The 21,145-nt window shown below is 41.1% G+C and overlaps 3 protein-coding genes across 4 annotated transcripts; 2 read left to right on the top strand and 1 right to left on the bottom strand.

Moving 5' to 3' along the window:
- Window positions 1-72: 72 nt before the first annotated feature.
- cfap73 (cilia and flagella associated protein 73) lies at window positions 73-4,864 on the top strand. Its single transcript, XM_042420828.1, has 8 exons — window positions 73-300; window positions 419-585; window positions 1,699-1,828; window positions 1,920-2,024; window positions 2,303-2,485; window positions 3,263-3,484; window positions 3,603-3,761; window positions 3,843-4,864. The coding sequence occupies exons 2-8, from the start codon at window positions 545-547 to the stop codon at window positions 3,969-3,971; spliced, it is 969 nt and encodes a 322-aa protein (XP_042276762.1). The 5' UTR covers window positions 73-300; window positions 419-544; the 3' UTR covers window positions 3,972-4,864.
- Window positions 4,865-5,027: 163 nt separating this feature from the next.
- iqcd (IQ motif containing D) lies at window positions 5,028-6,950 on the bottom strand. The gene is made up of 4 exons (XM_042420827.1): window positions 6,267-6,950; window positions 5,873-6,094; window positions 5,705-5,776; window positions 5,028-5,386 (listed from the first exon to the last, which is right to left on the bottom strand). The coding sequence occupies exons 1-4, from the start codon at window positions 6,948-6,950 to the stop codon at window positions 5,105-5,107; spliced, it is 1,260 nt and encodes a 419-aa protein (XP_042276761.1). The 3' UTR covers window positions 5,028-5,104.
- On the top strand, window positions 6,879-21,063 carry tpcn1 (two pore segment channel 1). 2 transcript variants are annotated; one of them, XM_042420822.1, is made up of 26 exons: window positions 6,879-6,963; window positions 12,987-13,123; window positions 14,616-14,792; window positions 14,888-15,001; window positions 15,164-15,294; window positions 15,450-15,538; window positions 15,684-15,718; window positions 15,848-15,906; window positions 16,071-16,170; window positions 16,348-16,464; window positions 16,595-16,719; window positions 16,821-16,869; window positions 16,955-17,018; window positions 17,129-17,173; window positions 17,257-17,313; window positions 17,403-17,453; window positions 17,571-17,643; window positions 17,879-17,986; window positions 18,099-18,260; window positions 18,447-18,562; window positions 19,224-19,270; window positions 19,391-19,459; window positions 19,573-19,669; window positions 19,922-20,061; window positions 20,156-20,236; window positions 20,323-21,063. In XM_042420822.1, the coding sequence occupies exons 2-26, from the start codon at window positions 13,091-13,093 to the stop codon at window positions 20,464-20,466; spliced, it is 2,283 nt and encodes a 760-aa protein (XP_042276756.1). In that variant the 5' UTR covers window positions 6,879-6,963; window positions 12,987-13,090; the 3' UTR covers window positions 20,467-21,063. The 2 variants fall into 2 exon arrangements, with proteins under 2 accessions (XP_042276756.1, XP_042276755.1); XM_042420821.1 differs by lacking the exon at window positions 6,879-6,963 and adding an exon at window positions 9,082-9,691.
- The last annotated feature ends 82 nt before the right edge of the window (window positions 21,064-21,145 follow it).

Genomic DNA, 21,145 nt, shown 5'->3' with positions numbered 1-21,145 from the left:
AATGATATTGACTTGTGTCATTGTGTGTAGGTTGTCATTCGTAGTAAATTGTGTCTTGAAAAACATGAGCATTTCGTCCCTTTTGACATTTACTCGTTTTAAAATGAATAAAAGGTCTGTGGGTATTATCTGTACGTTTGGTTGTCGTTTAAGGCGACTGTCTTCAAATGCGCGTTCCCGCGACGAGGGATGCTTTTCACGGCAGGGGTGCTTAACACGACACAACACCTGCAATTTACAAGGAACTATGTGTGAAAGAGGCTTAAATGTACCCGAGCAACTATTTTGCAGTGGTGAAAAGTAACTATCATTTTTTTAAATGTTGTTTGTGGAGCTGTGCTTTTGTTGCATTTGAATTCCTGATTGCGCCTTTGTGCCTTTAAACGTCCCTCGTTTGTGTTACCATGGAAACGAGAAGGAAGGAGGGCCGCTGGAGACGGAGACGGATACACAGTTTGAAAACTAAAGTTGACAGAAGAAAGAGTTAAACTTTGAGATTGTGAGACTCTGTGGCTTGAAAAAACTTCAAACACAACAACAGACCATGGCTTCTGGGAGTGTCCGTGAGAAGCTGACTCCACAAAGGTGAGTTTAACCCTCTGGTCCTGTTCAAAATCACTACTCTCTCAGCTTGTTGGTGGCCAGAAATGGCCACCAACAAACTGACTCTGCAATTTTTAAAAATGTTGATGTTATTTGCTACTTTTACTGCATAAAGTTTTTAACCAATATCAGTTCTTGTCACAAGTATAAAAAATCCATTCCTTTGTAGGATTTTAACCTTCAAATGCCAGTTTGTTTGCGCAAAACAACCTCAAAATCAGCTATTATCCATATTCTCAGTGCTAGTGTTTTCTCTTGTATAATGAATAACACAGTCTGGGATATGTAACTAATTAACAACAACACTGATTTAAGATAATATGATACAACACTGATATTATGCATTGTTATTTTTGTGCAGGGAAAGCAAAATAGACAAAACTCCCACGCAGCTTGTTCGTGGCCAAAAATGGCCACCTCTTGTTTACATTCTGAAAATGCTATAAAGACACAATATATTAATATTATTTTCTACTTTCACTGGTTATTTTTTTAAATTAGCATCCGTCCTGATCATGGAATCCAAATTGTATCAATGGCAGAATTTTAACCCTTTAAATAGGCTACCTGTTTAGATTGCCTGTTGCCACTTACCTTTCAAGCAAGAAAAACAGAAAATTGTCATTTTTTACCATATAATTGATGCAACTGGATATTTTTTTAATCATCAGAGCGGGTCAATACCTATCAATAAGTAGCAGTAACAATTATTTTTTAGCATAATTACTTCTTTTGAGCTGGGCCAAAAAACATTAAAACTCCCTCTCAGCTACAAGGTTTCAATTGGCCAAAAGTGTCCACGTTAGAGAAAAGTGGTAGTACTGGATGTATACAGCATATTATAGACATATTTAAAGAGCTGAAGTTAAAAATAAAAAAACAGAAAAAAATCCACACCCTTGGGAAATTTTATGTCATATACATTAACACAGCTAAAATGGTCAAAAAAAGAAAGTGAAGTGGCCACAAATGGCCAGCATAGAGACCAGAGGGTTAAGCTGAGCGTCTCTCTCTCTCTCTGTCTGTGTGTGAGCCAAGATCAATCTGAGCGGTCAACATCAATAACTTTCTGCTATGTTTGTGTGTGAACTGAAGGTTGGCTGAGGGTAGGAGGTTGGTGGTGCCAAGACCCCCCCTGATGGAACGGGACGATCTTTTATTTGACATACTGAAGAAACGCCGGGAGGATGAAGAGCTTACCAAAGTGCTCAATGAACACAAACAGGTGCTAACACAGCGTTACGTCTACCTGTCCATTATAAATACTACATTATAAAGTAATGTAACCTCTGCCTGCGGTGTGTGTTTTTATGTAGACATTGAAGAGTTTGGAGCAGTGCGAAAAGGAGCTGACAGAGGAGTTAAAACGGAAGCGGATGAAAACGAAGGAGTTACTCTCCGACTTTGATATGTTTCTTAAGGTAAGACCATTACACACTCCTGTATTAGACTGTTCACAATGCTGGATTATCAGCAAGGCCAATGTGGGCAAATTCCCTATGGCCCTAGGAGTGGAGGGGCCCCAGGGTCAATGTTGTCAATGTTTTGTGTGCTGTTGATGGACAGTATACACAAAGGAAGTGAAGAATTTTGCTTAGCAGCTAATTCTTGCCCCAGGGTCCCCCAGCAACTTAATCCAGCCATGACTGAACACCTTGATTCTCAAACTAACTAACTAACTCCATCTCATTCTGTGAAGGATAAGGACATTGATCAAGCTGTTGAGAAGGAGAGGAAAAAGATGGTCGAAAAGGACGCAGAGATAGAGAGGCTGAAGAAGGAGCATGTTGAACTGAAGGAGAGGAAACAGGAGGCACTGCACCAGGTGCAGAGACTCTCTGTGTGTCGGGACTTCATGGAGCGAGTGCTCAAAATGACCAAGGTACTGCACGGCTTTTTACAAGTTTAAATTTGTTTTCCATACAGGAATAGTCTACCATAAAATTATATTTATCCATTTAATAAACCATCTGTCAGAGTAGTCTTTTTGAAATGCATGAGACCACCTAACTACCTCTGCAGCACATTGCAAGTGTTGTGTTACTGAAAAAAAATTGATCGAAAATTAAATGACAACTGTTGAATAACGTCGAATAATTGATTTGGTCATTTTTCAAGCAGAAATGCCAAACATTCACAGGTTCTAGTTGCTGATGTCACAACATGGCTCAAGGCTGGACAAAGGAGGGGAGACCACACATGAGTTATAACTAAAAATAAATTTATTGTACATAACTTAAAGATAAATGAAACTAAACATAACCAAAATCAACATAGTGGAAGTCAGAGGGGAGAGGCAAATGACTGACTGCCTCCAGCTTATATGGAAGCTGGGCAGTCCAGGTGAGCCGAATCCTCCTGACGACCCAACTCCGCCCACCAGGCTCCTGCAGGTAGAGGACCCAGAGTCTGTTCAGAGAGGGTCATCACACTGAAAGATGCCACCTCAGGCTCTGGGAAATTATAATTATAATGAACATTTTCACATTTTCTGTCATTTTATAGACAAACTTATTAATCAATTTATTGAGAAAATCATTAGAATAGGCTTTCTTAAAATGACTTTTATGCTGTTAGCGGAGGTGGGAGGCAGGGCACTGACATGTTCTCATTATGAACATCATGAAGTTTAATTTTAATGCATGTATGTGCGTTACAGTTTCAAGATGTAAATGCACTCGCAGATCATCTAGAGAATCTTCTACACGTCCGAGACAAGCTCTCTCAGAGGGAGTGTGAGGCAGAGGAGAAGGCCGACCATCTGAGAAAAGAGCTGCTGACACTGGAGGACCAGCATCGCTTGATGCTGCTACACAAGAACAATGAGTTGTCAAAGCTCCAGATGGAGCTAGAGAAGAAGCGCTCTGAAGCTGACATCTGGGTACGAGACATGATCACGTGTCAAAACCGGCCTCAGAGCCAAGACAAGATTGAGTGTTGCTTAAGGATTGAACTACCATCTTCTGTGTGAAATTCAGTTGTCCCCTGTCTTCATACAGGAGAGGAAGTGGAACCACATCCAGGAAACCGCAGCAAAGAAAACACTCCTACTGGGACAAATTAAGATGGCGACCCTCAACCTCTATGAACCAACAGGTGGGGCTGTAGGAGAAGAGGAAGGTGTGGATATAAATGACACAGAGACGCAGCTGGACAAGGTATGTACCCTGACAGAGCAGCGAGGGTGTCAATAGAGAATGATCAGCTGAACATACTGTCTCCTACTGTCTCCTTCCTAGATCAAGATTTTCATCCAGGACCACGAAGACATTGTGAAACAATATCAAAGACCCTCGCAGAGACACAGCAATGGACAGAAAAGAGACAGGTCCAAAAAGCACATCGCACCTCGCAGTAAAAAATGTTGATTTTTCAGTTTAACCTTAAACACGAGTTTCCATTCTGCTTTAAAACGGAATTCACTAAAAGTTTGTTCATGAGTTGTTCTAATGTAAACTCTATGAGTTAACTGAGCTTGAAACTTGAAGACAATGAACTTCAATGAACTTAACACACTGAGTACAGTCAACAAAGTAGTTCCTAGTTGTATTCACTTTGCACTTTCTGTGTTAATTTATTCATTTATTTGTTTTCATTTTAATTAGGAAGGCCTGCATTGTGTGACTTGCCTAAAATACACAGAAATCAAAAGTTCTGTAATTCTATTGAAACCAGAAAAAGAGTTTTTGCAGAGTTAAAGTTAAATATAGTGCATACCATTCATTAATTCAGCTCATCTTTATCATAATTAACAGGACTTGAGTATAGGTTCTGAAATATACATATTAAGTAGACTTGTTTTAATCTGACAAAGATATCTAGATACAATATAAGATCACTTTTTATTGTTAATGGCTTGATCCCAAGCTTCTCTTCTTCAGATGTCCAAGTGTCCTGAGCAACCCCCAAATGGCTCCCCAAATGTAAGTTGCTGTGGATAAAAGCATCTGCCAAATGAATGTAATGTAATGTAGATAATTGATCATTCAGAACACAAAGTCCTGTGCTGCCATCCTGTGGCCAGTAAAGAAAACAGCAACTAGTGTAACCAATGAATCAGTCCCTGTTTGAACTTATTTCAGCTGATCAGACCTGTTTTCTGTTTAAAGTTGAGTGGAGCTGAGCCAGAAATTTGCAGCGGTCATTAAACTTAATGTGCTACTGTCTGTACACTCTCACGCAGTCCTGAGAACGTGGTCTAAACCGCCAAACATCTGTGTGGATATCCATTAGTTTTAAACAATAAAAATCTTTCATTGTCTGTTGCCATTTCATCATGTATGATTAGTTTTATATCCAAATATTAAATGTTGCTCACAAAGAGTTAGAACGAGTTACATCCCTCTTTATGTTCTGATAGTTCACAAGAATAGTAAATACTAGTTTAATAGTTAATAGTTAACAAAAATAAGACAAATGAATGACATAAAACATCCAAAAATATTCATGCTCTCCTTGTAGAGTGTGTGTCACTTTAGCAATGAAGAAACTAGTCAGTAGTTTATTTAGTCTTCTTGCCTTTGCCCTTTTTGCCCTTCTTGCCTTTAGTCTTGCCCTTCAAGGCCTTGCGAGTACTGTAGCCTCTCCACCAGGCTTGGGCAAGAATAGCAGCCCTGGTCTTCAGCTCCAGCTCCTTCATTTCCTCCTTTCTCCTCTCTTCTGCCAGCCGACGCTTCTCCTGGATCTGGTTGCACTTCACCTCTATGACAGCATAGAGTTTCTCCAGCTTCTTCAGCTCCCCTTCGTCCCTTTCAAAATCCACTTCACTTATCTCCAGATCAGCCTAAGAAAGGTGATGGTGGCAGTTGTGTCGAGGGGCAAAAGGATAAAGGGAAGGGTGGAGAGCAGGAGAGATGGTGATGGATCGTGATGGGTAGTGAAAAGAAGGGCACCAGTGTTAAAACCTGACTGAAATTTGCCTAAACCAGTTAAGTTGGTAGTCTGATACACATTGTTGACAGATGTTAGAATACAAGTATAAATGCATCAGTCTCAGATCTCAAACCAGTTAATTTTAAACACATCTGACAACCAAGTCAATGAACTGTGGTTAAATAATATCAGGATACCACCCAGATTCAAGGTTTGTGCCAGTTTGTACCTGTTTCTCTTCTATTTCATCATCAAAAGTTTGGAGCAAGTATTCAATTTCCGTCTCCAACTTCTCATTTTTCTGCCAAGGAAGAAAAACACAAGACAAACGTGTGTCACTACCAGTTAAATATGAAACGTTTAATGTGAAGTGTTTGGCATAATTAATGTAGCCTACCTCTTGGATTGCTCTCTCTGTTGCTCTGTTTTCAAGGAGCACATTGTTGAACTGAATGTTCAGCTGATCGATTTCCTGTTGTATGCTGGCCTGCTTCATTTTTGATGTCTTGAGATGCGACTGGCACTCTTTGTCTACAAGAGCTGACAAAACTGCTTCTTGTGCAGTGCTCTCTTGCAGAGAAGTGTCCAACTTTTTGATCTCCTCGTTTCGTTCAGAAATCTGAGATACAAACAGAAAGATGGGAGAGGTGAGATAAGAGAGGTTATGAGCAGAGGATTACGTAACAAATCTTTATTTTTTTATTTCTATAGCTACAACTAACTAATCAAGAGATACATGTGGAAGACTAGACCCTTGTACTGTAAGTGAAGGTTTCTATTTTGTGCCTCACCTCTGCATCTGTTCGCTTGATGGCTTCAGCCACCATTTGTTCTGCTGAGACTATTTGCTCCATGTCGTGGGCTTGGGATGAAGACACCTGCTTGGCGAGGACCAGCTGTAGCTCCTCATCTATGCTGGTCAGCAACTTTTCTATTATATGCCCATGAAACCTCTTAAGCCCTCTAATTAGTGTGTACTCACTCTCCCCTACTTTCATACCTAGCTCTGTCCTCAAACCAAAAAAGGCATCTGGATGGGCTCGGACAAGCCTGAACAGATCCCTGACGGAGTTCTTCACGTCCCTCTCAAGCTGAGCCCTTGCTCTCCTTTTTGTTTCTCTAATTTCTCCCTCTTGTTCCCCATCCGATTCCTGCTTGAGACCTTCTAGTGTTTCCAGTCTTTCATGTAATATTTTATGCGCTTCAAGTGCTCTACTCAACTCCTTGTCCAAAATACTAGACACACCATCTAACTGGAGTAGAGCAGGTAGAGTTGCTGCAATCTCAGCTTTACTGATGCATTTTTCCAATATGATTGAGATGCGCCGTGCCTCATGAGAGAGCAGCTTCTTCTGAGACAGCTCATGGTTCTTCTGAGCATCCTCTGATTGTCTCTTTGCCTTTTGCTGGAGACTGAAAGACAAGACCTGAGAACTGGCTTCCTCAGCGAGCACTGTTGTCACCTCAGCAGACATACTGATTCTGATGGTAAGAAAAGAGTAAACCATAAAAATATTGTCAAATGTTTTTTGCAGTTTTTATATGTGAATATCATGTTTGTGTATATTGGCTCACAATATTTTATCCACTTACCAAAGTTTCATACAACATTGTAGACTACTTCTTTGCCATGCAGTAGTTTAGTTCCACATAAATGTTTTGTCTAGACCAAAGCGCCTCAACCTTTGTTTTTCTTTTTTGCTTGTGACCCCTTAAAACAAAGCAATGTCTACTTTAGACCCTTCTTTACAGGGTGCAGGTCTATGAAGTCTGAAAAACTGAAGAGTGATTTTCCCTTTGCTGACTTTTGAATAATTTTAAAAGGCAAAAGAAAGATCCAAAAAAGAGGTCAAACTACTATTAAAAAAAGAAGAAAAAGGAAATGATTACAGAAAAAATATAAAAATGAAATCTGCAGTGCAAAACTTTTACATATAAATGAAGATCTGTTATGTTCAAGCCCTTGCCAAACGAGTCCACACAGTGCTGATTAAGCCATCATCACCAGATAAATCTCTGTATTTGACAGTATACCAGAGATTTTAATGTGGTGTTGGGTATAGTATCAGTGTATCCAGCTGCAGCCGCAGCACAAACATGCAGTATCTACACAACACACCCACTTGGTTAGGTTTAGGTATGAGGAGGGGGATGGTTATTGTTACGGTTAGGGTTAGTGGTCAGGGAGTGTGTGTCCAAGACTGCAGCTAGACCATTCTCTGAGGAGGGGGGTGGTAGGGTTAGGGGTCAGAGGGTGTGTGTCATGAAACATGTTGTCAGGGTGACGACGTCAGACAGGGGTGGCATCGGGTAGTAAAGTGGGTGTGTTGTGTAGGGTTAGGGTAAGTCTGTAAGACTGCAGATAAGAGATAGACCCTTCTTGTTGGGTTTGACGTTCCCGCCCTGGCCAGTTGAATGGGTACTGGGCATGCTCTATGGGCAGAGCATGCGTACCAGAGACCTCTGCAAACCGAGCCGCTAACTTATGGTTAGCCCTCTTCTAACTTGAATGGGGATAAAATAAATAAATCGTGTGGCTCTTCTAGACTTTCCAAATTATTTCATTTCACAGGGGTTGTGCGATGCACAAAATATTATCCAATGTTTTACAGCTGCAACACTAGACCATTAGGCTATGCAGAGCCTATAACATAAGCACATGTGAACAGTGTTTTTGTAATTACTGTCACTGCCAAAAGGGGGAGACAAAAGTATGGCACTGCAGCTTTAACATAATTTTTTGTTGGCACCCTCCACGTCATGGTGCAGCCGTTTCAGGCCCGCCCAACAAATCCTGAACACTGAAATGGTGAAAAACTGTTTAACCATCTAACTCCACAATTCAGTAGCCTACTACATAGTTCAGAGTCTTTTCACGTGTTCACATTATACATGTTACTTTCTAACATGTAGAATGTGTTTCAAAAGAAATCTCTGATTTTCCTTTACACGGACTTCAACAAAATAGTCCCCCATGAAATATGCACGGCGTCAGGAATATCTAAGGGTCATCTTGCGACCCCTTGTGGGGGTTTGACCCCATGTAAGCTACTGCATGTCATTTGCCCAAAATATATGAGCCTGGTATATATTGGCATTACAATGCGTTACTTAGCTACAGCATTAATAGTTTAGTAATTTGACCTTAAGTAACGTTATTTCAGTTAGCGGTCAGCATTAGCGTTAGTTAAGTTAGTTAAACATCACAGTTGGTTATTGAAAGGATGACAGTTATATAATGTTAGTTTAACTGCCTATTACTGTTATAATGAGAGTTATTTTAATTTTGTGAAATGTAAAGCTACAGACCTCTTAACTCGGACGTTGGCTGCAAGCAGACACTATTGTTGACATTTTATCCTGTTGCTAAGATACCACAAATGCAGGGCGTAACGTAATATCACATTATTGGCGCACATAGCGGGTATCCTCTAAAATACATGGCTATATTTATGAGTAGGTTTTTTATTTTTAATAAATTAATGATGAATAAATAAATAACGTGATAGCATTCAATGAAGGTTTTTAAACTATCGTATCAGAGCGATGGACTTGCCTGCCGTGAATTGTTTCAGTGTCGCGAATAACTTTGTTGATGTAGCCATACCCATAGTATCTGTGCAGCTCAGAGTGTCGCTGCTGTGTTTATATATCTAGATGTAACGTCACATGTCTTTGTGGTTGTGCATCGGTGTAAATCATGGTGTAAATGTAACCAGAAGACGTGCCTGATGAGCGGTAATGACGCCGTTATGGACGGACAGCCTCAGCTTGTTAGCTGGAGTGACAGTGAGACCGTTGACTTGGTGACAGATGTCATCTGTGCCAGGACAAAGACCGAAACTGCGACCAGCAGGCCTTGTCCGCTACACACAACTTGCTAGCTGCTAGTTCTTCTTTTGCAGACATTTTTTTAGTAACTTATCGTTCGCTATTCTTGTAGTTACCACAGACTGAAAAAGTAGTCGGCTTGCTAGCGTTAGCGTTAGCTGTGAGCTCGCAAGATGTGCAATTGTTTTGCGGTTTGCTGCACAAACTGTGTACTTGTTTAGCAAGCGGTTAGCTTAGGAGTACTCAGTTGTCTCTGCGACTCCAGGTTCGTTGCAGCCTATTTTATTTTTAAGAATGGACGCTGACGACGACGTGCCTCTCATCCTGACCTGGGACGAAGCAAATAGCGGTCTGCTTAACGAGGAGACAGAGAGGAGAGACGAGAGTAAGTGGAGCTTTCTGTCTGTCTGTGTATGTAAACAACTGGATGTGTGACATTGGTTTCTGGTGTTGGTGCTGTCACAGTATGGTATTAGACATGAGTCTGTCTTAAAACAACATTCAGTTGTCTATATGAACACTAAAAGAGGTTTTCCCTCGCTGTTATCATTCATCCTATTCATACTTGACTATTAAAAGGTCCCCTTCAAATGTGCTTTCAATATAAGTGATGGAAGCCAAAACCCACAGTGTGTCCACACAGTCATTTTGTGCAAAAATGCATTGAAAAGTTTATCTGAAGCTTATATGAGGCTTCAGCAGTCTGAGCTAGTCATATTAAGTGGATATCTGCCACATTTACAGTCTTTTTAGCATGAAATTCCCTCTTTATGTTTCCCTGTTGAACTATAGTGAAAGTATAGTAACAAAAAGAGGAACTTTGGCACTGAAGACCGTAACGTTGAAAGATATCTGCTTGATAAGCTAAAATTTAAATACCGTTTTGCATAAAAGGAGGACTGTGGATTTTCTCCCCCATCACTTAGATTGTAAGTGCATTAAGAAGGGATCTTCTAATAGTCAGTATGAACAGGAGGAATGATTATGGCAAGAAAAACCTGATTCAATATTCATTTGGGCACCTGACTGTTGTTTTACAAAAGACTTGAAAAAGTGTGAACCCATCCTTTAATAAATAAATGGGGTGGACAAAGTAATATAGTCAACATCACCACAAACTACAGCCTCCGAAACGACATAAAGTTGAATCAGCACATCTCTAAAATAGTTTCAATAGGTGTACCAAATAAACCAACAACAAATTGTAGGCTATTATGTGATGGATTCAGTGTACAGAAAGACAGAGAACTGTCATTAAGCTATACTATAAGTGAATGGTAGGTGTGATGTTTAGTTAACCAAGTTATTCTTGCATGAGTAGTAATCGTTCTACATATTCAGCTCCATGATGCATTGGTTTCGTGTAGTATTTACAGTATTGTATAGTAGTTACAGCAATAAAAAGTATTTGTAGTTTATTATTTTTGTATATATTGTGTTATCATTGTATGATATGATAAGTCAGTGCTCATTTACTTACCAGAGGTGCACTTATGCAGTCTGAAGCTGATAGTTTTCTGTTGTTGACAGTCTGCTGCATACATGCTGCATGTCCAGGCTACACTGCTTTAATGGAGAAAAGAGATGATCCACCAGGCTCTGAGATCACGTGTGTGCTTGTGTGTGTCTGTGTGTGTGTGTGTGCAGTATGTATGGGCATGCATGCATCCACTCTGTAGTAATCCTGCTGCCTTTGTATTCATCACATATAAGCTACAAAATGACCCATCTGAGAAACTGCTGCCTCAGCAGACCGTGCACCCCTCAGCCCCTCCCTGTTGCTCATGGGCAGCATGTGTGTGTTGTGTGTGTAAATGTCTGCAGCCTGTGTAAGTGTGCTGGATCTTTTTCTCTGGCTCCTGAGGTTAACAGGAAGAGAGAGGAGAGGACTTTTTCTGTCAGGATATCTGGGAGTGGTGAATAAGGAGGAGGTTTCATTCTGTACTTGTGGATTACTGTTTGGAGACCTTTCTGGAGCAAGAAAGAGGGAGTTTGAACTTGGATTCTGAGAAAGAAGCAGCCTTCACAGTCATTCCTCAGTGAAAAATCACATGCTGGGATAGGGGTGTGGAGTTCAGTTTCATTGCTGTGGGTCAGGACTCTTCAGATCACCACAAAACTAGATTCAATTTTCCCTGGGAGAAACCGTCATGACTGCTGAGTCTGTTTGTGTTTCTGTGAGCCTGACCCCACCGTGTTATTGACTGGGAGCTCCAAACATGTTATTGTTCTCAAACAAATGATGGGTTGGAATGGCACACAGCAGACACGGGGTGTACTCCTGTCAGGATAACAGCCAGGCTGCTGCTGGACTGAAATTTGATCTTCACACTTCAGCTCAATCTGCTGCAGTCATGGTGGACAGGAAACGTCTGTGACTGCATTTCTGAGACTCATCTGTCTCCGTTATGTTTTTAATTCAAGGAGTTGTGCCCGAAGCAGAAACATATGATGTACAGTGCTTGGGAAGAGAAGCCAGATAGACTCGCAAAGGACTAAAATATGCAGCTGCAGAAAGACACATGGAGGGACCGTTTGTTCAAGAAAGAAACTGATTTATATTTATGACAAATCCAGCTTGAACTTGTAAATGATTTTTTCAGAGAAGATTGAGTTAATCTGGATTTTCAGTTGTACTTTTGAGTTCATTTTGAAGACAAGTTTAAGTATGAAAAAAGTACTTTCTGTGTCATTTGAAAAAGAGTCATCTAATTCTGCATTACGTCCTACAATGACATGCTACTTTGTCAATGTTATTAGTCATCTAGACGCCTTCCCTGTCTTTTGAAGTCAGCCACTCTTCCTCCTGTACTGCAGGATTTCAGCCCTCCTGCGGTTGATCTGTCTTGTGTCTGTATCCTGTTCGTGGCAGGAAGGAGACGTAATAATGTGACATCAGACTGCAGACACTTACTGACTGGCGGCACTGAGTTCAAAGTTCAAATTTCACTGCTGAGGCAGGAGGGTCATTTCAGTGTTCAAGTGTTACTGTACTGTCACACTTCAGTGTTATTGGTGTCATTATCTCTCTCATCAACGTGACTTTAAGAGACGCCTTTTTTACAAAAGTTGTCGAAGAAGCATTGAACTTCACAAGCACTGTCGACCGTTTTGAGCTATGTTCTGTCTCCCAGAGTCACTTTGATCCCCCAGCTCGGCCTGGATATTCCTGTGTCTGTGACAACTCGCATCCGGACCGACAACACACAAGTGTTTCTGGTGTTTGCATCAGGGCTTAGTGGAATGTTTGGCCATCTGTATCTGCAGATGTGTATGGATGTTGGAACAAGACCAGAGCGTTGTGAATGACGCAAACACACCCTTGTGCTGTGGACTTCAGGAACCTTAAATCATTCAAAACCACTGAGGCGCAAAGACAAATCCAGACTGATCAATGGAGTGCTCATATAGCCACGCAGTTACAGCCGGTTGCCGTGAAGATCAGACCTGTAACGAGAGTCCAGTAGTGCTCTCCTCTTATGCCTTACAGTTAGAATTAGCCTGCATTGGTATGTTCAGTGTGTGTGTGAGTGTGTGTGTGTGTGTGAGGGTGAGTGACCCACATATGGTGCTGTGTGAAGCATAAGCATGGTAGTGAAAAGACAACCTCATTCAGCTTGTTCTTTTCCACATAAATATGGGATGTCTCATTACGCTGACACATCTGTGTTTACTTCCAGATGGAGGAGGAGGCAATTATGACATAGTGGACAACGCCGTCATCTCAACACCTGGGCCACAAATCCACAGAGTCCAGAATGTGTCATTACGGCAAAGCTGGGAGATGAACTACCAAGAGGCAGCTATCTACCTGCAGGTATTCACAAGCAGGACATTTTGGCATTTTCTTAATTATTAAGTGTTAAAGGGCAACTGCGATTAGAACCATGACTTCCTATGTCTATATCACGGCTTTTATAACACCTACACTTTATTACTTGTAGATAAGTAAACCTTGTTCTCTTTAAATGGGCTACATTTATGTCATGAACAGCTGCAGGAAGTAATAAATGTGTTATGATGGAAGGACCTGGAAAATATACAAGAAAAGTGTGGTTTCTTGGCTGATGAACTGTAATTGTCCGCTTGTTGTTGTTGATATAAAAACACACAGACTTTTTAATGTATTATAAAAGACTTGAGACTATAATCCAAAATTCATGTGTTACGACGTTTCAAAACCTTGTAGACAGATAGATAGATGATCACATTCACCAGACATGGACAGTAATAAGCACATATGAATATTGTAAAATGGATGATGTGTACTTTGTAATGTCATGGGAATTATTCCTCTTAATAGTAGATGAAATCACAGAGAGGGCTTGTCTTTGGAAGTTTATTGCAATATTCAGTCAATCATTTGCAGATGGACCTCTGAGCTTGTTTGGCTGAGAGATACTGTATGAAGTTCAGTGATCATATTTGTACATACAGCCGCATGAGTCACAAAACATCCCATATTCATCACCCTCAAAGACAAACAGGTGTCTTTTAATTAATACACAGTATTCCTTCTGTCCATTCATAGCTCCTATCTGTCTTTCTTCCCGGGAAGGTTTCTTTCTCTTCCTCTGTCTGCTGAGAATTAAAAGTTGAAAACTGAATACACAGCTTCGCCGTTGGGAACTGGCAGTGGAACATTTTCACAGGAGAAGCAGAAAAGACAAAGAATCACATTGTGCACTAAGCCTTAAGACAGTATAACATAAGACAGAGCACATAATCATAAGAGTATAAATATCTATTACAGTAGCCTTTTTGGAAAATGGTGAAAGCAGTCGTTTCCAAGTGTTTTTTTGTCATGCCCCCTTCTGGAAGCCGAAAAAGATTCACGACTTCTCAGTTTACTTGTCACAGCAGGAAAAAAGCTCAGGTGAAACTAATAACATTAATAATGGCTCTGTTCCAGCAATGCAGCAATTAATAAAGCTATTAGTTACACCTTCGTTTGACAAGTCTAAATTAAAAAGATCCATTCAACTTCAGTTTCACAACACATTTTGGTCTCCTGGTCATTTGCATCATTTACAGTTTGGGAACGATTAGCTTAAAGTATGTAAAAGCACTGATATGGTTATTTTTAATAAAAGATATAAGAGGAGGAAGTAGCAGATAAACTGCCTAGATATTTAGGTTTTTACATGATGCAGTAGGAGTGATGCTCTGCTTTTTCTTAAAGCAATATGTCAGATTTCCCTGTTATCTGTAGTGGTGAGACATCATTTGATTATGGAAAAAATCCTAATAATAAAATAAAAAGGCTCACAGTTTGTGGTTTGAATGCGTGTTTTGAATTTCACATACAGGAAGGAGAGAACAATGACAAGTTCTTCACCCACCCTCGAAACCCAAAGGCACTGGCAGCGTACCTGTTTGCCCACAACCACCTGTTCTACATGATGGAGCTGCTGACAGGCCTCCTGCTGATGATGCTGTCGCTATGTGAAGCTCCCGCTGTGCCCTCACTGCGCCTGGATGTCTACGTGAGTGAAGATAAACACACAGGTATGTGTGTGCTCGCAGGCAGCTTCCTGCCCCGCAGATGTAAAAGCGACACGTGTGTTTGATACCTCTGCAGGTCCACGCCACTCTGGAGCTGCTGGCTTTGGTCATGGTGGCATTTGAGCTTTGCATGAAACTCCGCTGGTTAGGCTTCCACACCTTCATACGACACAAGAGGACCATGGTGAAGGTAACTGCTGCATGTTTGATACTTCTTGATCGCATAATAATGTAGTAACTTAGCAGTCGCCACAGATAAATCCTGTTTTTGCTCGCCTCTCTTGCTGCAACACCCTGCAGGCCTCATCAGGTTCTATTACTGTCGTTCATGTTTCCTCCTCTCTGTGTGCAGACGTGTGTGTTGCTGCTACAGTTTGTGGAGGCCATAGTGGTTCTGATCAGACAGACGTCTCACGTGCGAGTGACCAGAGCTCTCAGACCAATTTTCCTGGTGGACTGTAGATACTGTGGTGCTGTGCGCAGGTACATAACAACGCAAACAGACACACACGTACAGATACTCACGCAGTCAGGTCAAAGTCCTACATATAGAGGATTTAAAAATTCCTACATAAATCTCTTTCACCACTGACGACTTAAAGCTCTTGTCACTAACCAAATGTATTTAATCCAATCAGAAACTTGCGTCAGATCTTCCAGTCCCTCCCACCTTTTATTGACATCCTCCTACTGCTGCTCTTCTTCATGGTTATATTTGCTATTTTGGGTAAGAATCCTTGTTTATATGTAGTGTATGAAATGCTGTCACGTCTTCTTTTTTTTTTACTAAGAAAAGATAAAATAATCAAGTATGATCTATCTACTCTCTTTTTCTGTGATTCTGTGTTTTTGACTATCCTGTTGTCTTCCAGGTTTCTGCCTCTTCTCTCCAAACATCGCTGACCCGGTACGTTGAGCCTTGAGTCTGTCTGACATTGGTTTGTTTGAGTTATGTAAGATTGGAGACTTGGGTGGCTGCTCTCTTTGTCTGTTGTGGTCATATTTCCTGACTTAAAGCCTTTTCCTCTCACCGCAGTACTTCAATACTCTGGAGAACAGCCTTGTCAGTCTGTTTGTGCTGCTGACCACAGCAAAGTAAGCACAGCTATACATGTGGCACTGTTCACACTGCATGCAAGTGGCACTTCCTACTTTTAGAGCTCAACATGAATGTTTTTTGCCTCACCATTTGTGTTCCTAGGCTTATTTCATTTTGTGTCTCATGACTCGTGTATGTCCTGGTTCCCTCTTTCCTGTAGTTTCCCTGATGTGATGATGCCAGCGTACTCCAAGAACCGCTGGTCCTGTGTTTTCTTTATCGTTTACCTCTCCATAGAGCTCTACTTCGTCATGAACCTGGTACAAACTGCCTTGTTTCACTATCTTACACTTATATTAACGTATAACGTTCATAACCATTGAACTAATGAATGAGAAATATTGTATTTCCAGTCCTGTTAAAACAAACATGGCTTCTAGTTAGCCCTTTTAATCGTTCAGCATCACTACAGTGTCATTTTCTCTGTCCCTGTCCAGCTCCTGGCCGTGGTGTTTGATACGTTTAATGAAGTAGAGAGGATGAAGTTCAAGTCTCTTTTGCTTCACAAACGCTCCGCTATTGACCATGCCTTTCAGCTGTTAGTCAGCCGTCAGGTATGTCCTCACTGTTATGTGTAATGAATGGCATGTTTGGTACGAATTACCTCATTTATAAAGCGCTCACAGCCACTGTGAGGCGTTTACATTTACTGGTATTCTTATGTTTGTCTGGGTTGCTCCGTAGAGGCCGCTGGGTGTGTCGCTGAAACAGTTTGATGGCCTGATGCGTTTTTACAGACCACGTATGTCTGCAAGAGACCGATTCCTCACATATAAAGCTCTTAATACCTCAGGGGCTCCTATGCTCAGGTAACTGCCTGACGCTCACTTTTTCAGTCAAAGTCCTTTTGCCTTTAATTGCATTGTTACAATTTCATGCAGCCTAATTCAATGGGACTCTTCTGTTATAGTCTACAGGACTTCTATAAGTTCTATGAGGTGATTGGCCTTAAATGGAAGGTAAGAAGCCTGGATGTTTACCTCATTTTGTGTCCTTTTTGGCTGTTTTTAATATATATGTGCTGTATATGTGTTTGTTGTTTAGGCACGACGCAGTGGAGAACATTGGTTTGATGACCTCCCGCACACAACCTTCCTCATTTTTAAAGGCAGTTTCTCTGTTTTTCTTTATTGGTTTGTTAACTAAACACTCAACGAAACTTTTTCTCAATTCCTTATTTTCAGTGTTTCATTTTTGTTCAACTCTTACTTTTAACAGGAATCAATCTGCTGGTGAAGTCAAAGGCCTTCCAGTATGTCATGTGTAAGTGTGTTCAGCTACATTCTACCAGCTGCTCTCAAGAGAAACAGAGGCAAAGTCATAAAACCTTTTTCTTTTGGCTATAGATGTGGTGGTGGCCATCAACGGTGTGTGGATCCTCGCGGAGGCGTACACACTGAACAGTAAGATCTGTCCCAGTAACACTGACACGTGACTGAAAGATTTTTTGACTACAGATGTCACTTCACTCCTCTCCTTTCTGCTCCTACAGATGGTTTCTCCACCAAACTTGTCCCGTGGAGTTACATTGTCTTCCTCACCAGTGAGTAGGCTACATGAAAAGTATTCATATTCTGTAAAACTGGTCATAGAGGGCGTCAAGCATTAATTAAAGTTGTTTACATGAACTTATTCTTATTATCTGTCCTTCCATTTTCAGTTTATGGTGTAGAGGTGTTACTCAAATTAACAGGTTTGGGGCCGATGGCTTATTTCAGCTCAGGGTGGAATCTGTGAGTACTGATTTGGCTTTTGGATTATTGGATTGAAAGTAAAGAGTACTGATTCCAAAACTTCAGACTTGTAGACTTTTAGACTTAGATTTATGCTGAGGAGACGACATAAATTTACAAACACAGTTCAAGTCTTGACTTTTGGATTCAGTATTCTCACTAAACATTTTTTGTGGCTATTTTGAACTCTGGTTTTGTATTTCTGATGCTGATCCTTACATCCTCCCCTGTTCAGGTTTGACTTCTCAGTGACAGTGATTGCCTTCCTGGGCCTGATGGCTATTCCCTTCGATATGGAGCCGTTCTACTTTATCGTGGTGCTGAGACCATTTCAGCTGCTCCGGTGTGCTTTCATTTTTTATTCAAATATTATAGCGTACATGTACTGTATGTATGGAATTATAATGCTTCATATTTCCTTTTCTGAATACATTTTGCTCTGTTGTCTCTTGCAGGTTGTTTAAGATAAAGCAGAGGTATCGCAATGTGTTGGACACCATGTTTGAGCTCTTCCCCAGGATGGCGAGTCTGGGGTTAACGCTGATCATCTTCTACTACTCCTTTGCCATTGTGGGCATGGAGTTCTTTGCAGATGTGGTGTACCCCAACTGCTGCAAGTGAGACATGTTTTCATCATTTCTAGTAACCAAAATTCAACTCTATTACACTATAGTTCTCCATATTCTATATATTTGCTGATTGTGGTATATTGGCATCTTCTGCATCTCCCCATACCTCGAGGCACAAGAGGATAAATGACATTGATTTCCACTAATCATTCTTCATCCAACCTATTTTTTCAGCACCAGCACAGTGGCAGACTCCTACAGACAGATCAACGTCACCTATGGCAACAAAACAGTGTTGGAAGAAGGCTACTATTATCTCAATAACTTCAACAACATCCTCAGCAGCTTTGGTACATCCCTTCATTTCTTTTAAAGGATAAGGCTGACAATATTCTATATTTGTGTTATTAACAAATCCCATAAAAACACAAAAACAAACAATGCAATGGTCTCTCAATACTTTCTAACTTCCCCAGTCTGTCTGTGGCACTCAGCTCCAAGTTAATTTGTTCTTCCTGAAAGCTCACATCTTTAAAAACATGTCACAAATATATACTCTCATTGATTTTAAAAAAAGGCTAAATCATTTCCCAAAACATCTGGGTGCTGTAGTTTGTTCTCCATAATTGTTACTCAAACTGTAGTAAATACTGAATTTGTTTGGGCTGTTTTCAGACGCAGATTTTGTGCACCACCAGGTATTTACTGCAGCAGGATAGTATAAATGGGATTTACTCAAAATAGACTTCAGTGTCTGTATTTATCGTAATTAAGGAACATGTGACTGAGTGCAACAGTGTGACTCATTGATGTGTTTTTATGGTTATTAGAAAACAATGGAGGTCTGTGGCTCAGAAGAATAAGTTATGTCAGGTTTTAGCTACGCAGACAATGTTTGTTGATTTTGTTCTTTTTGTGGGATTTGTTGACAAGATGAAAAGCATCAGCAGACTTTAAATCTGCCAATTTGGTTACATGTGTTAATTTTTTCCTTGTGTTGTTTTTCTCCAGTGACTCTGTTTGAACTGACTGTCGTTAACAACTGGTACATCACTATGGTAAGATCAAGCCATATTCTGTAACCACGCTGTCTTTCATTAGTCCGTCAGTGCTCTCCAGTCTTGTCATGAATCAGTGGGTGTCGCTGTTTGACTGCTGCTGTGTTCCCTCTCTCGTAGGAAGGAGTGACGTCTATGACGAGCCACTGGAGCCGGCTCTACTTCATGACTTTTTACATAGTTACCATGGTGAGGCCTGTGTGTGTCTGTGATATGTCAGTGGAAGTATGCACCGCACTCTTGCCTTTATCTGTGAATGTGACCGTGCATGTGTGCGATATTTATATCTGTGCCCTCTCCAGGTGGTGATGACCATCATTGTGGCTTTCATACTGGATGCATTTGTGTTCCGCATGAACTACAGCCGCAAGAACCGGGAACCACTGGAGAACCCAGAGGGTGGGACTGAGTGTGTGTGTGTGTGTGTGTGTGTGTGTGTGTGTGTGTGTGTGTGTGTATGTGTGTGTGCACTCAGGCAACACCTGCAGAATGTGTGGCACTTTGGAACATGAGCCTTCATGTATTTCTGGATATTTGCTATATTTCTGCACAGATCGGACTCAGATGAAAGTTTATCCAAGTATCTGTTGTGTGGTTTGTGAAACAAAGCTCAATAAGTCATTTTAATGTCTGCGTTTGTGTGTAATCTAGATGAGAATGGGATCGTGTTTGAAGTAGAGGTGAGTCGAGATGAAGCTCTGACCACTCTGGAGCTGTACAAACAGACCTGCCCTGGACTGTCCTCCCTCAGCTCTCTACAGGGAGTCCTACAAACTATGGACAGGAGTGGGGTAAGAGCACACACAGCACATTATACATTTTTGTGTTATGCTCTACATGTGAAGTCCCACTAACTAGCTCTCCCTCCTTCCTCGGTGTGTACAGCACTTGTCCATGGTTTACCTGGGTCGGAGGTCTAGGACAAAAAGTGACCTCAGTATGAAAATGTATGAGGAGGAGATTCAGGTAAGAAACTGAAGCAATCCTGAATAACCATGACAACAGTTGGCATGTCGTGACCTCCTGACCTTTTCTTCGTCTTGTTTATCCAGGAGTGGTATGCGGAGTATTCAAGGGAAGGCCTGCCTCAGCCAGACCAAAGCCTGGAGCGGGATCTGGACAGTCCCGTCTCTGAACCGCCTCCTTACGAAGAGCCTCAGCTCAACTCACAGACTGGACCTCATAGCATCAACTAATGCACAGTTCGCCAGCGGTACTTTCATACCATCATCTCAGCATTTTAAAATGCTAACAAATCCCATCACTCCAGGTCTTTTCTAGTTTCCCCTCACTCACCTTTTGCCGTAGGGAGAAACTAGTCTGGGGCCTTTTGGACTGATGTGACAGTGAGACGAGTAAATGGCGGCTCCTCCTTGGAGCTGTCACCACAGACAGACAGCAGTGCAGGTCTGTTGCTCGGCAACTGAAGTGGGAGTGTCCCCCTCTTTGGGCCTGAGGCAGCCTGTACTACTACTACTACTACAGTATGTTGTGTACGTATACTGCTGTAGGCCTTATGTGACCTCTTATAAATCATGTAGTACTTAAACCTGATGCCTTAGTTTTAATGGCTCATCTGATCAGTATTAACACCGACATAACTTCTACTAAGTTCTCTCAAGACCAAAAATATAAATACTTACACTCCTTTCAGCTCAACCCAACAAAACAGCTACAGTGTATCTCTTAACTAATGTCTCAACGGACTCAAAATATTTTACTTTTATATAACTTCTTCTCCTGTAATGTATTTGAGTTAGTTGAGGGATTTTAATAAACTGTTCAAATTGTCACATGCATTGATGTATTTTGCTGGATTGTCGAACTGCTGGTAACTTATTTACTTGCAATGTCTCATTAAACACAGTGAGGTAA

The sequence above is a fragment of the Thunnus maccoyii genome, chromosome 9, assembly GCF_910596095.1.
Source record: "Thunnus maccoyii chromosome 9, fThuMac1.1, whole genome shotgun sequence".
Classification (NCBI taxonomy): Eukaryota; Metazoa; Chordata; class Actinopteri; order Scombriformes; family Scombridae; genus Thunnus; species Thunnus maccoyii.
This window is presented reverse-complemented; position numbering and strand designations above follow the sequence as displayed.

Coding starts and splice junctions, on each gene's coding strand:
- iqcd (XM_042420827.1), bottom strand. CDS start 6,950: ATGTCTGCTGAGGTGACAACAGTGCTCGCTGAGGAAGCCAGTTCTCAG. Junction 5,777..5,872: donor CAGAGAGAGCAATCCAAGAG/GTAGGCTACATT, acceptor CTTCCTTGGCAG/AAAAATGAGAAGTTGGAGAC. Junction 5,387..5,704: donor ATGAAATAGAAGAGAAACAG/GTACAAACTGGC, acceptor CACCTTTCTTAG/GCTGATCTGGAGATAAGTGA.
- tpcn1 (XM_042420821.1), top strand. CDS start 9,601: ATGGACGCTGACGACGACGTGCCTCTCATCCTGACCTGGGACGAAGCA. Junction 14,793..14,887: donor CACTGCGCCTGGATGTCTAC/GTGAGTGAAGAT, acceptor ATACCTCTGCAG/GTCCACGCCACTCTGGAGCT. Junction 20,237..20,322: donor TGTATGAGGAGGAGATTCAG/GTAAGAAACTGA, acceptor TTGTTTATCCAG/GAGTGGTATGCGGAGTATTC.
- cfap73 (XM_042420828.1), top strand. CDS start 545: ATGGCTTCTGGGAGTGTCCGTGAGAAGCTGACTCCACAAAG. Junction 1,829..1,919: donor TGCTCAATGAACACAAACAG/GTGCTAACACAG, acceptor GTTTTTATGTAG/ACATTGAAGAGTTTGGAGCA. Junction 3,485..3,602: donor GCTCTGAAGCTGACATCTGG/GTACGAGACATG, acceptor GTCTTCATACAG/GAGAGGAAGTGGAACCACAT.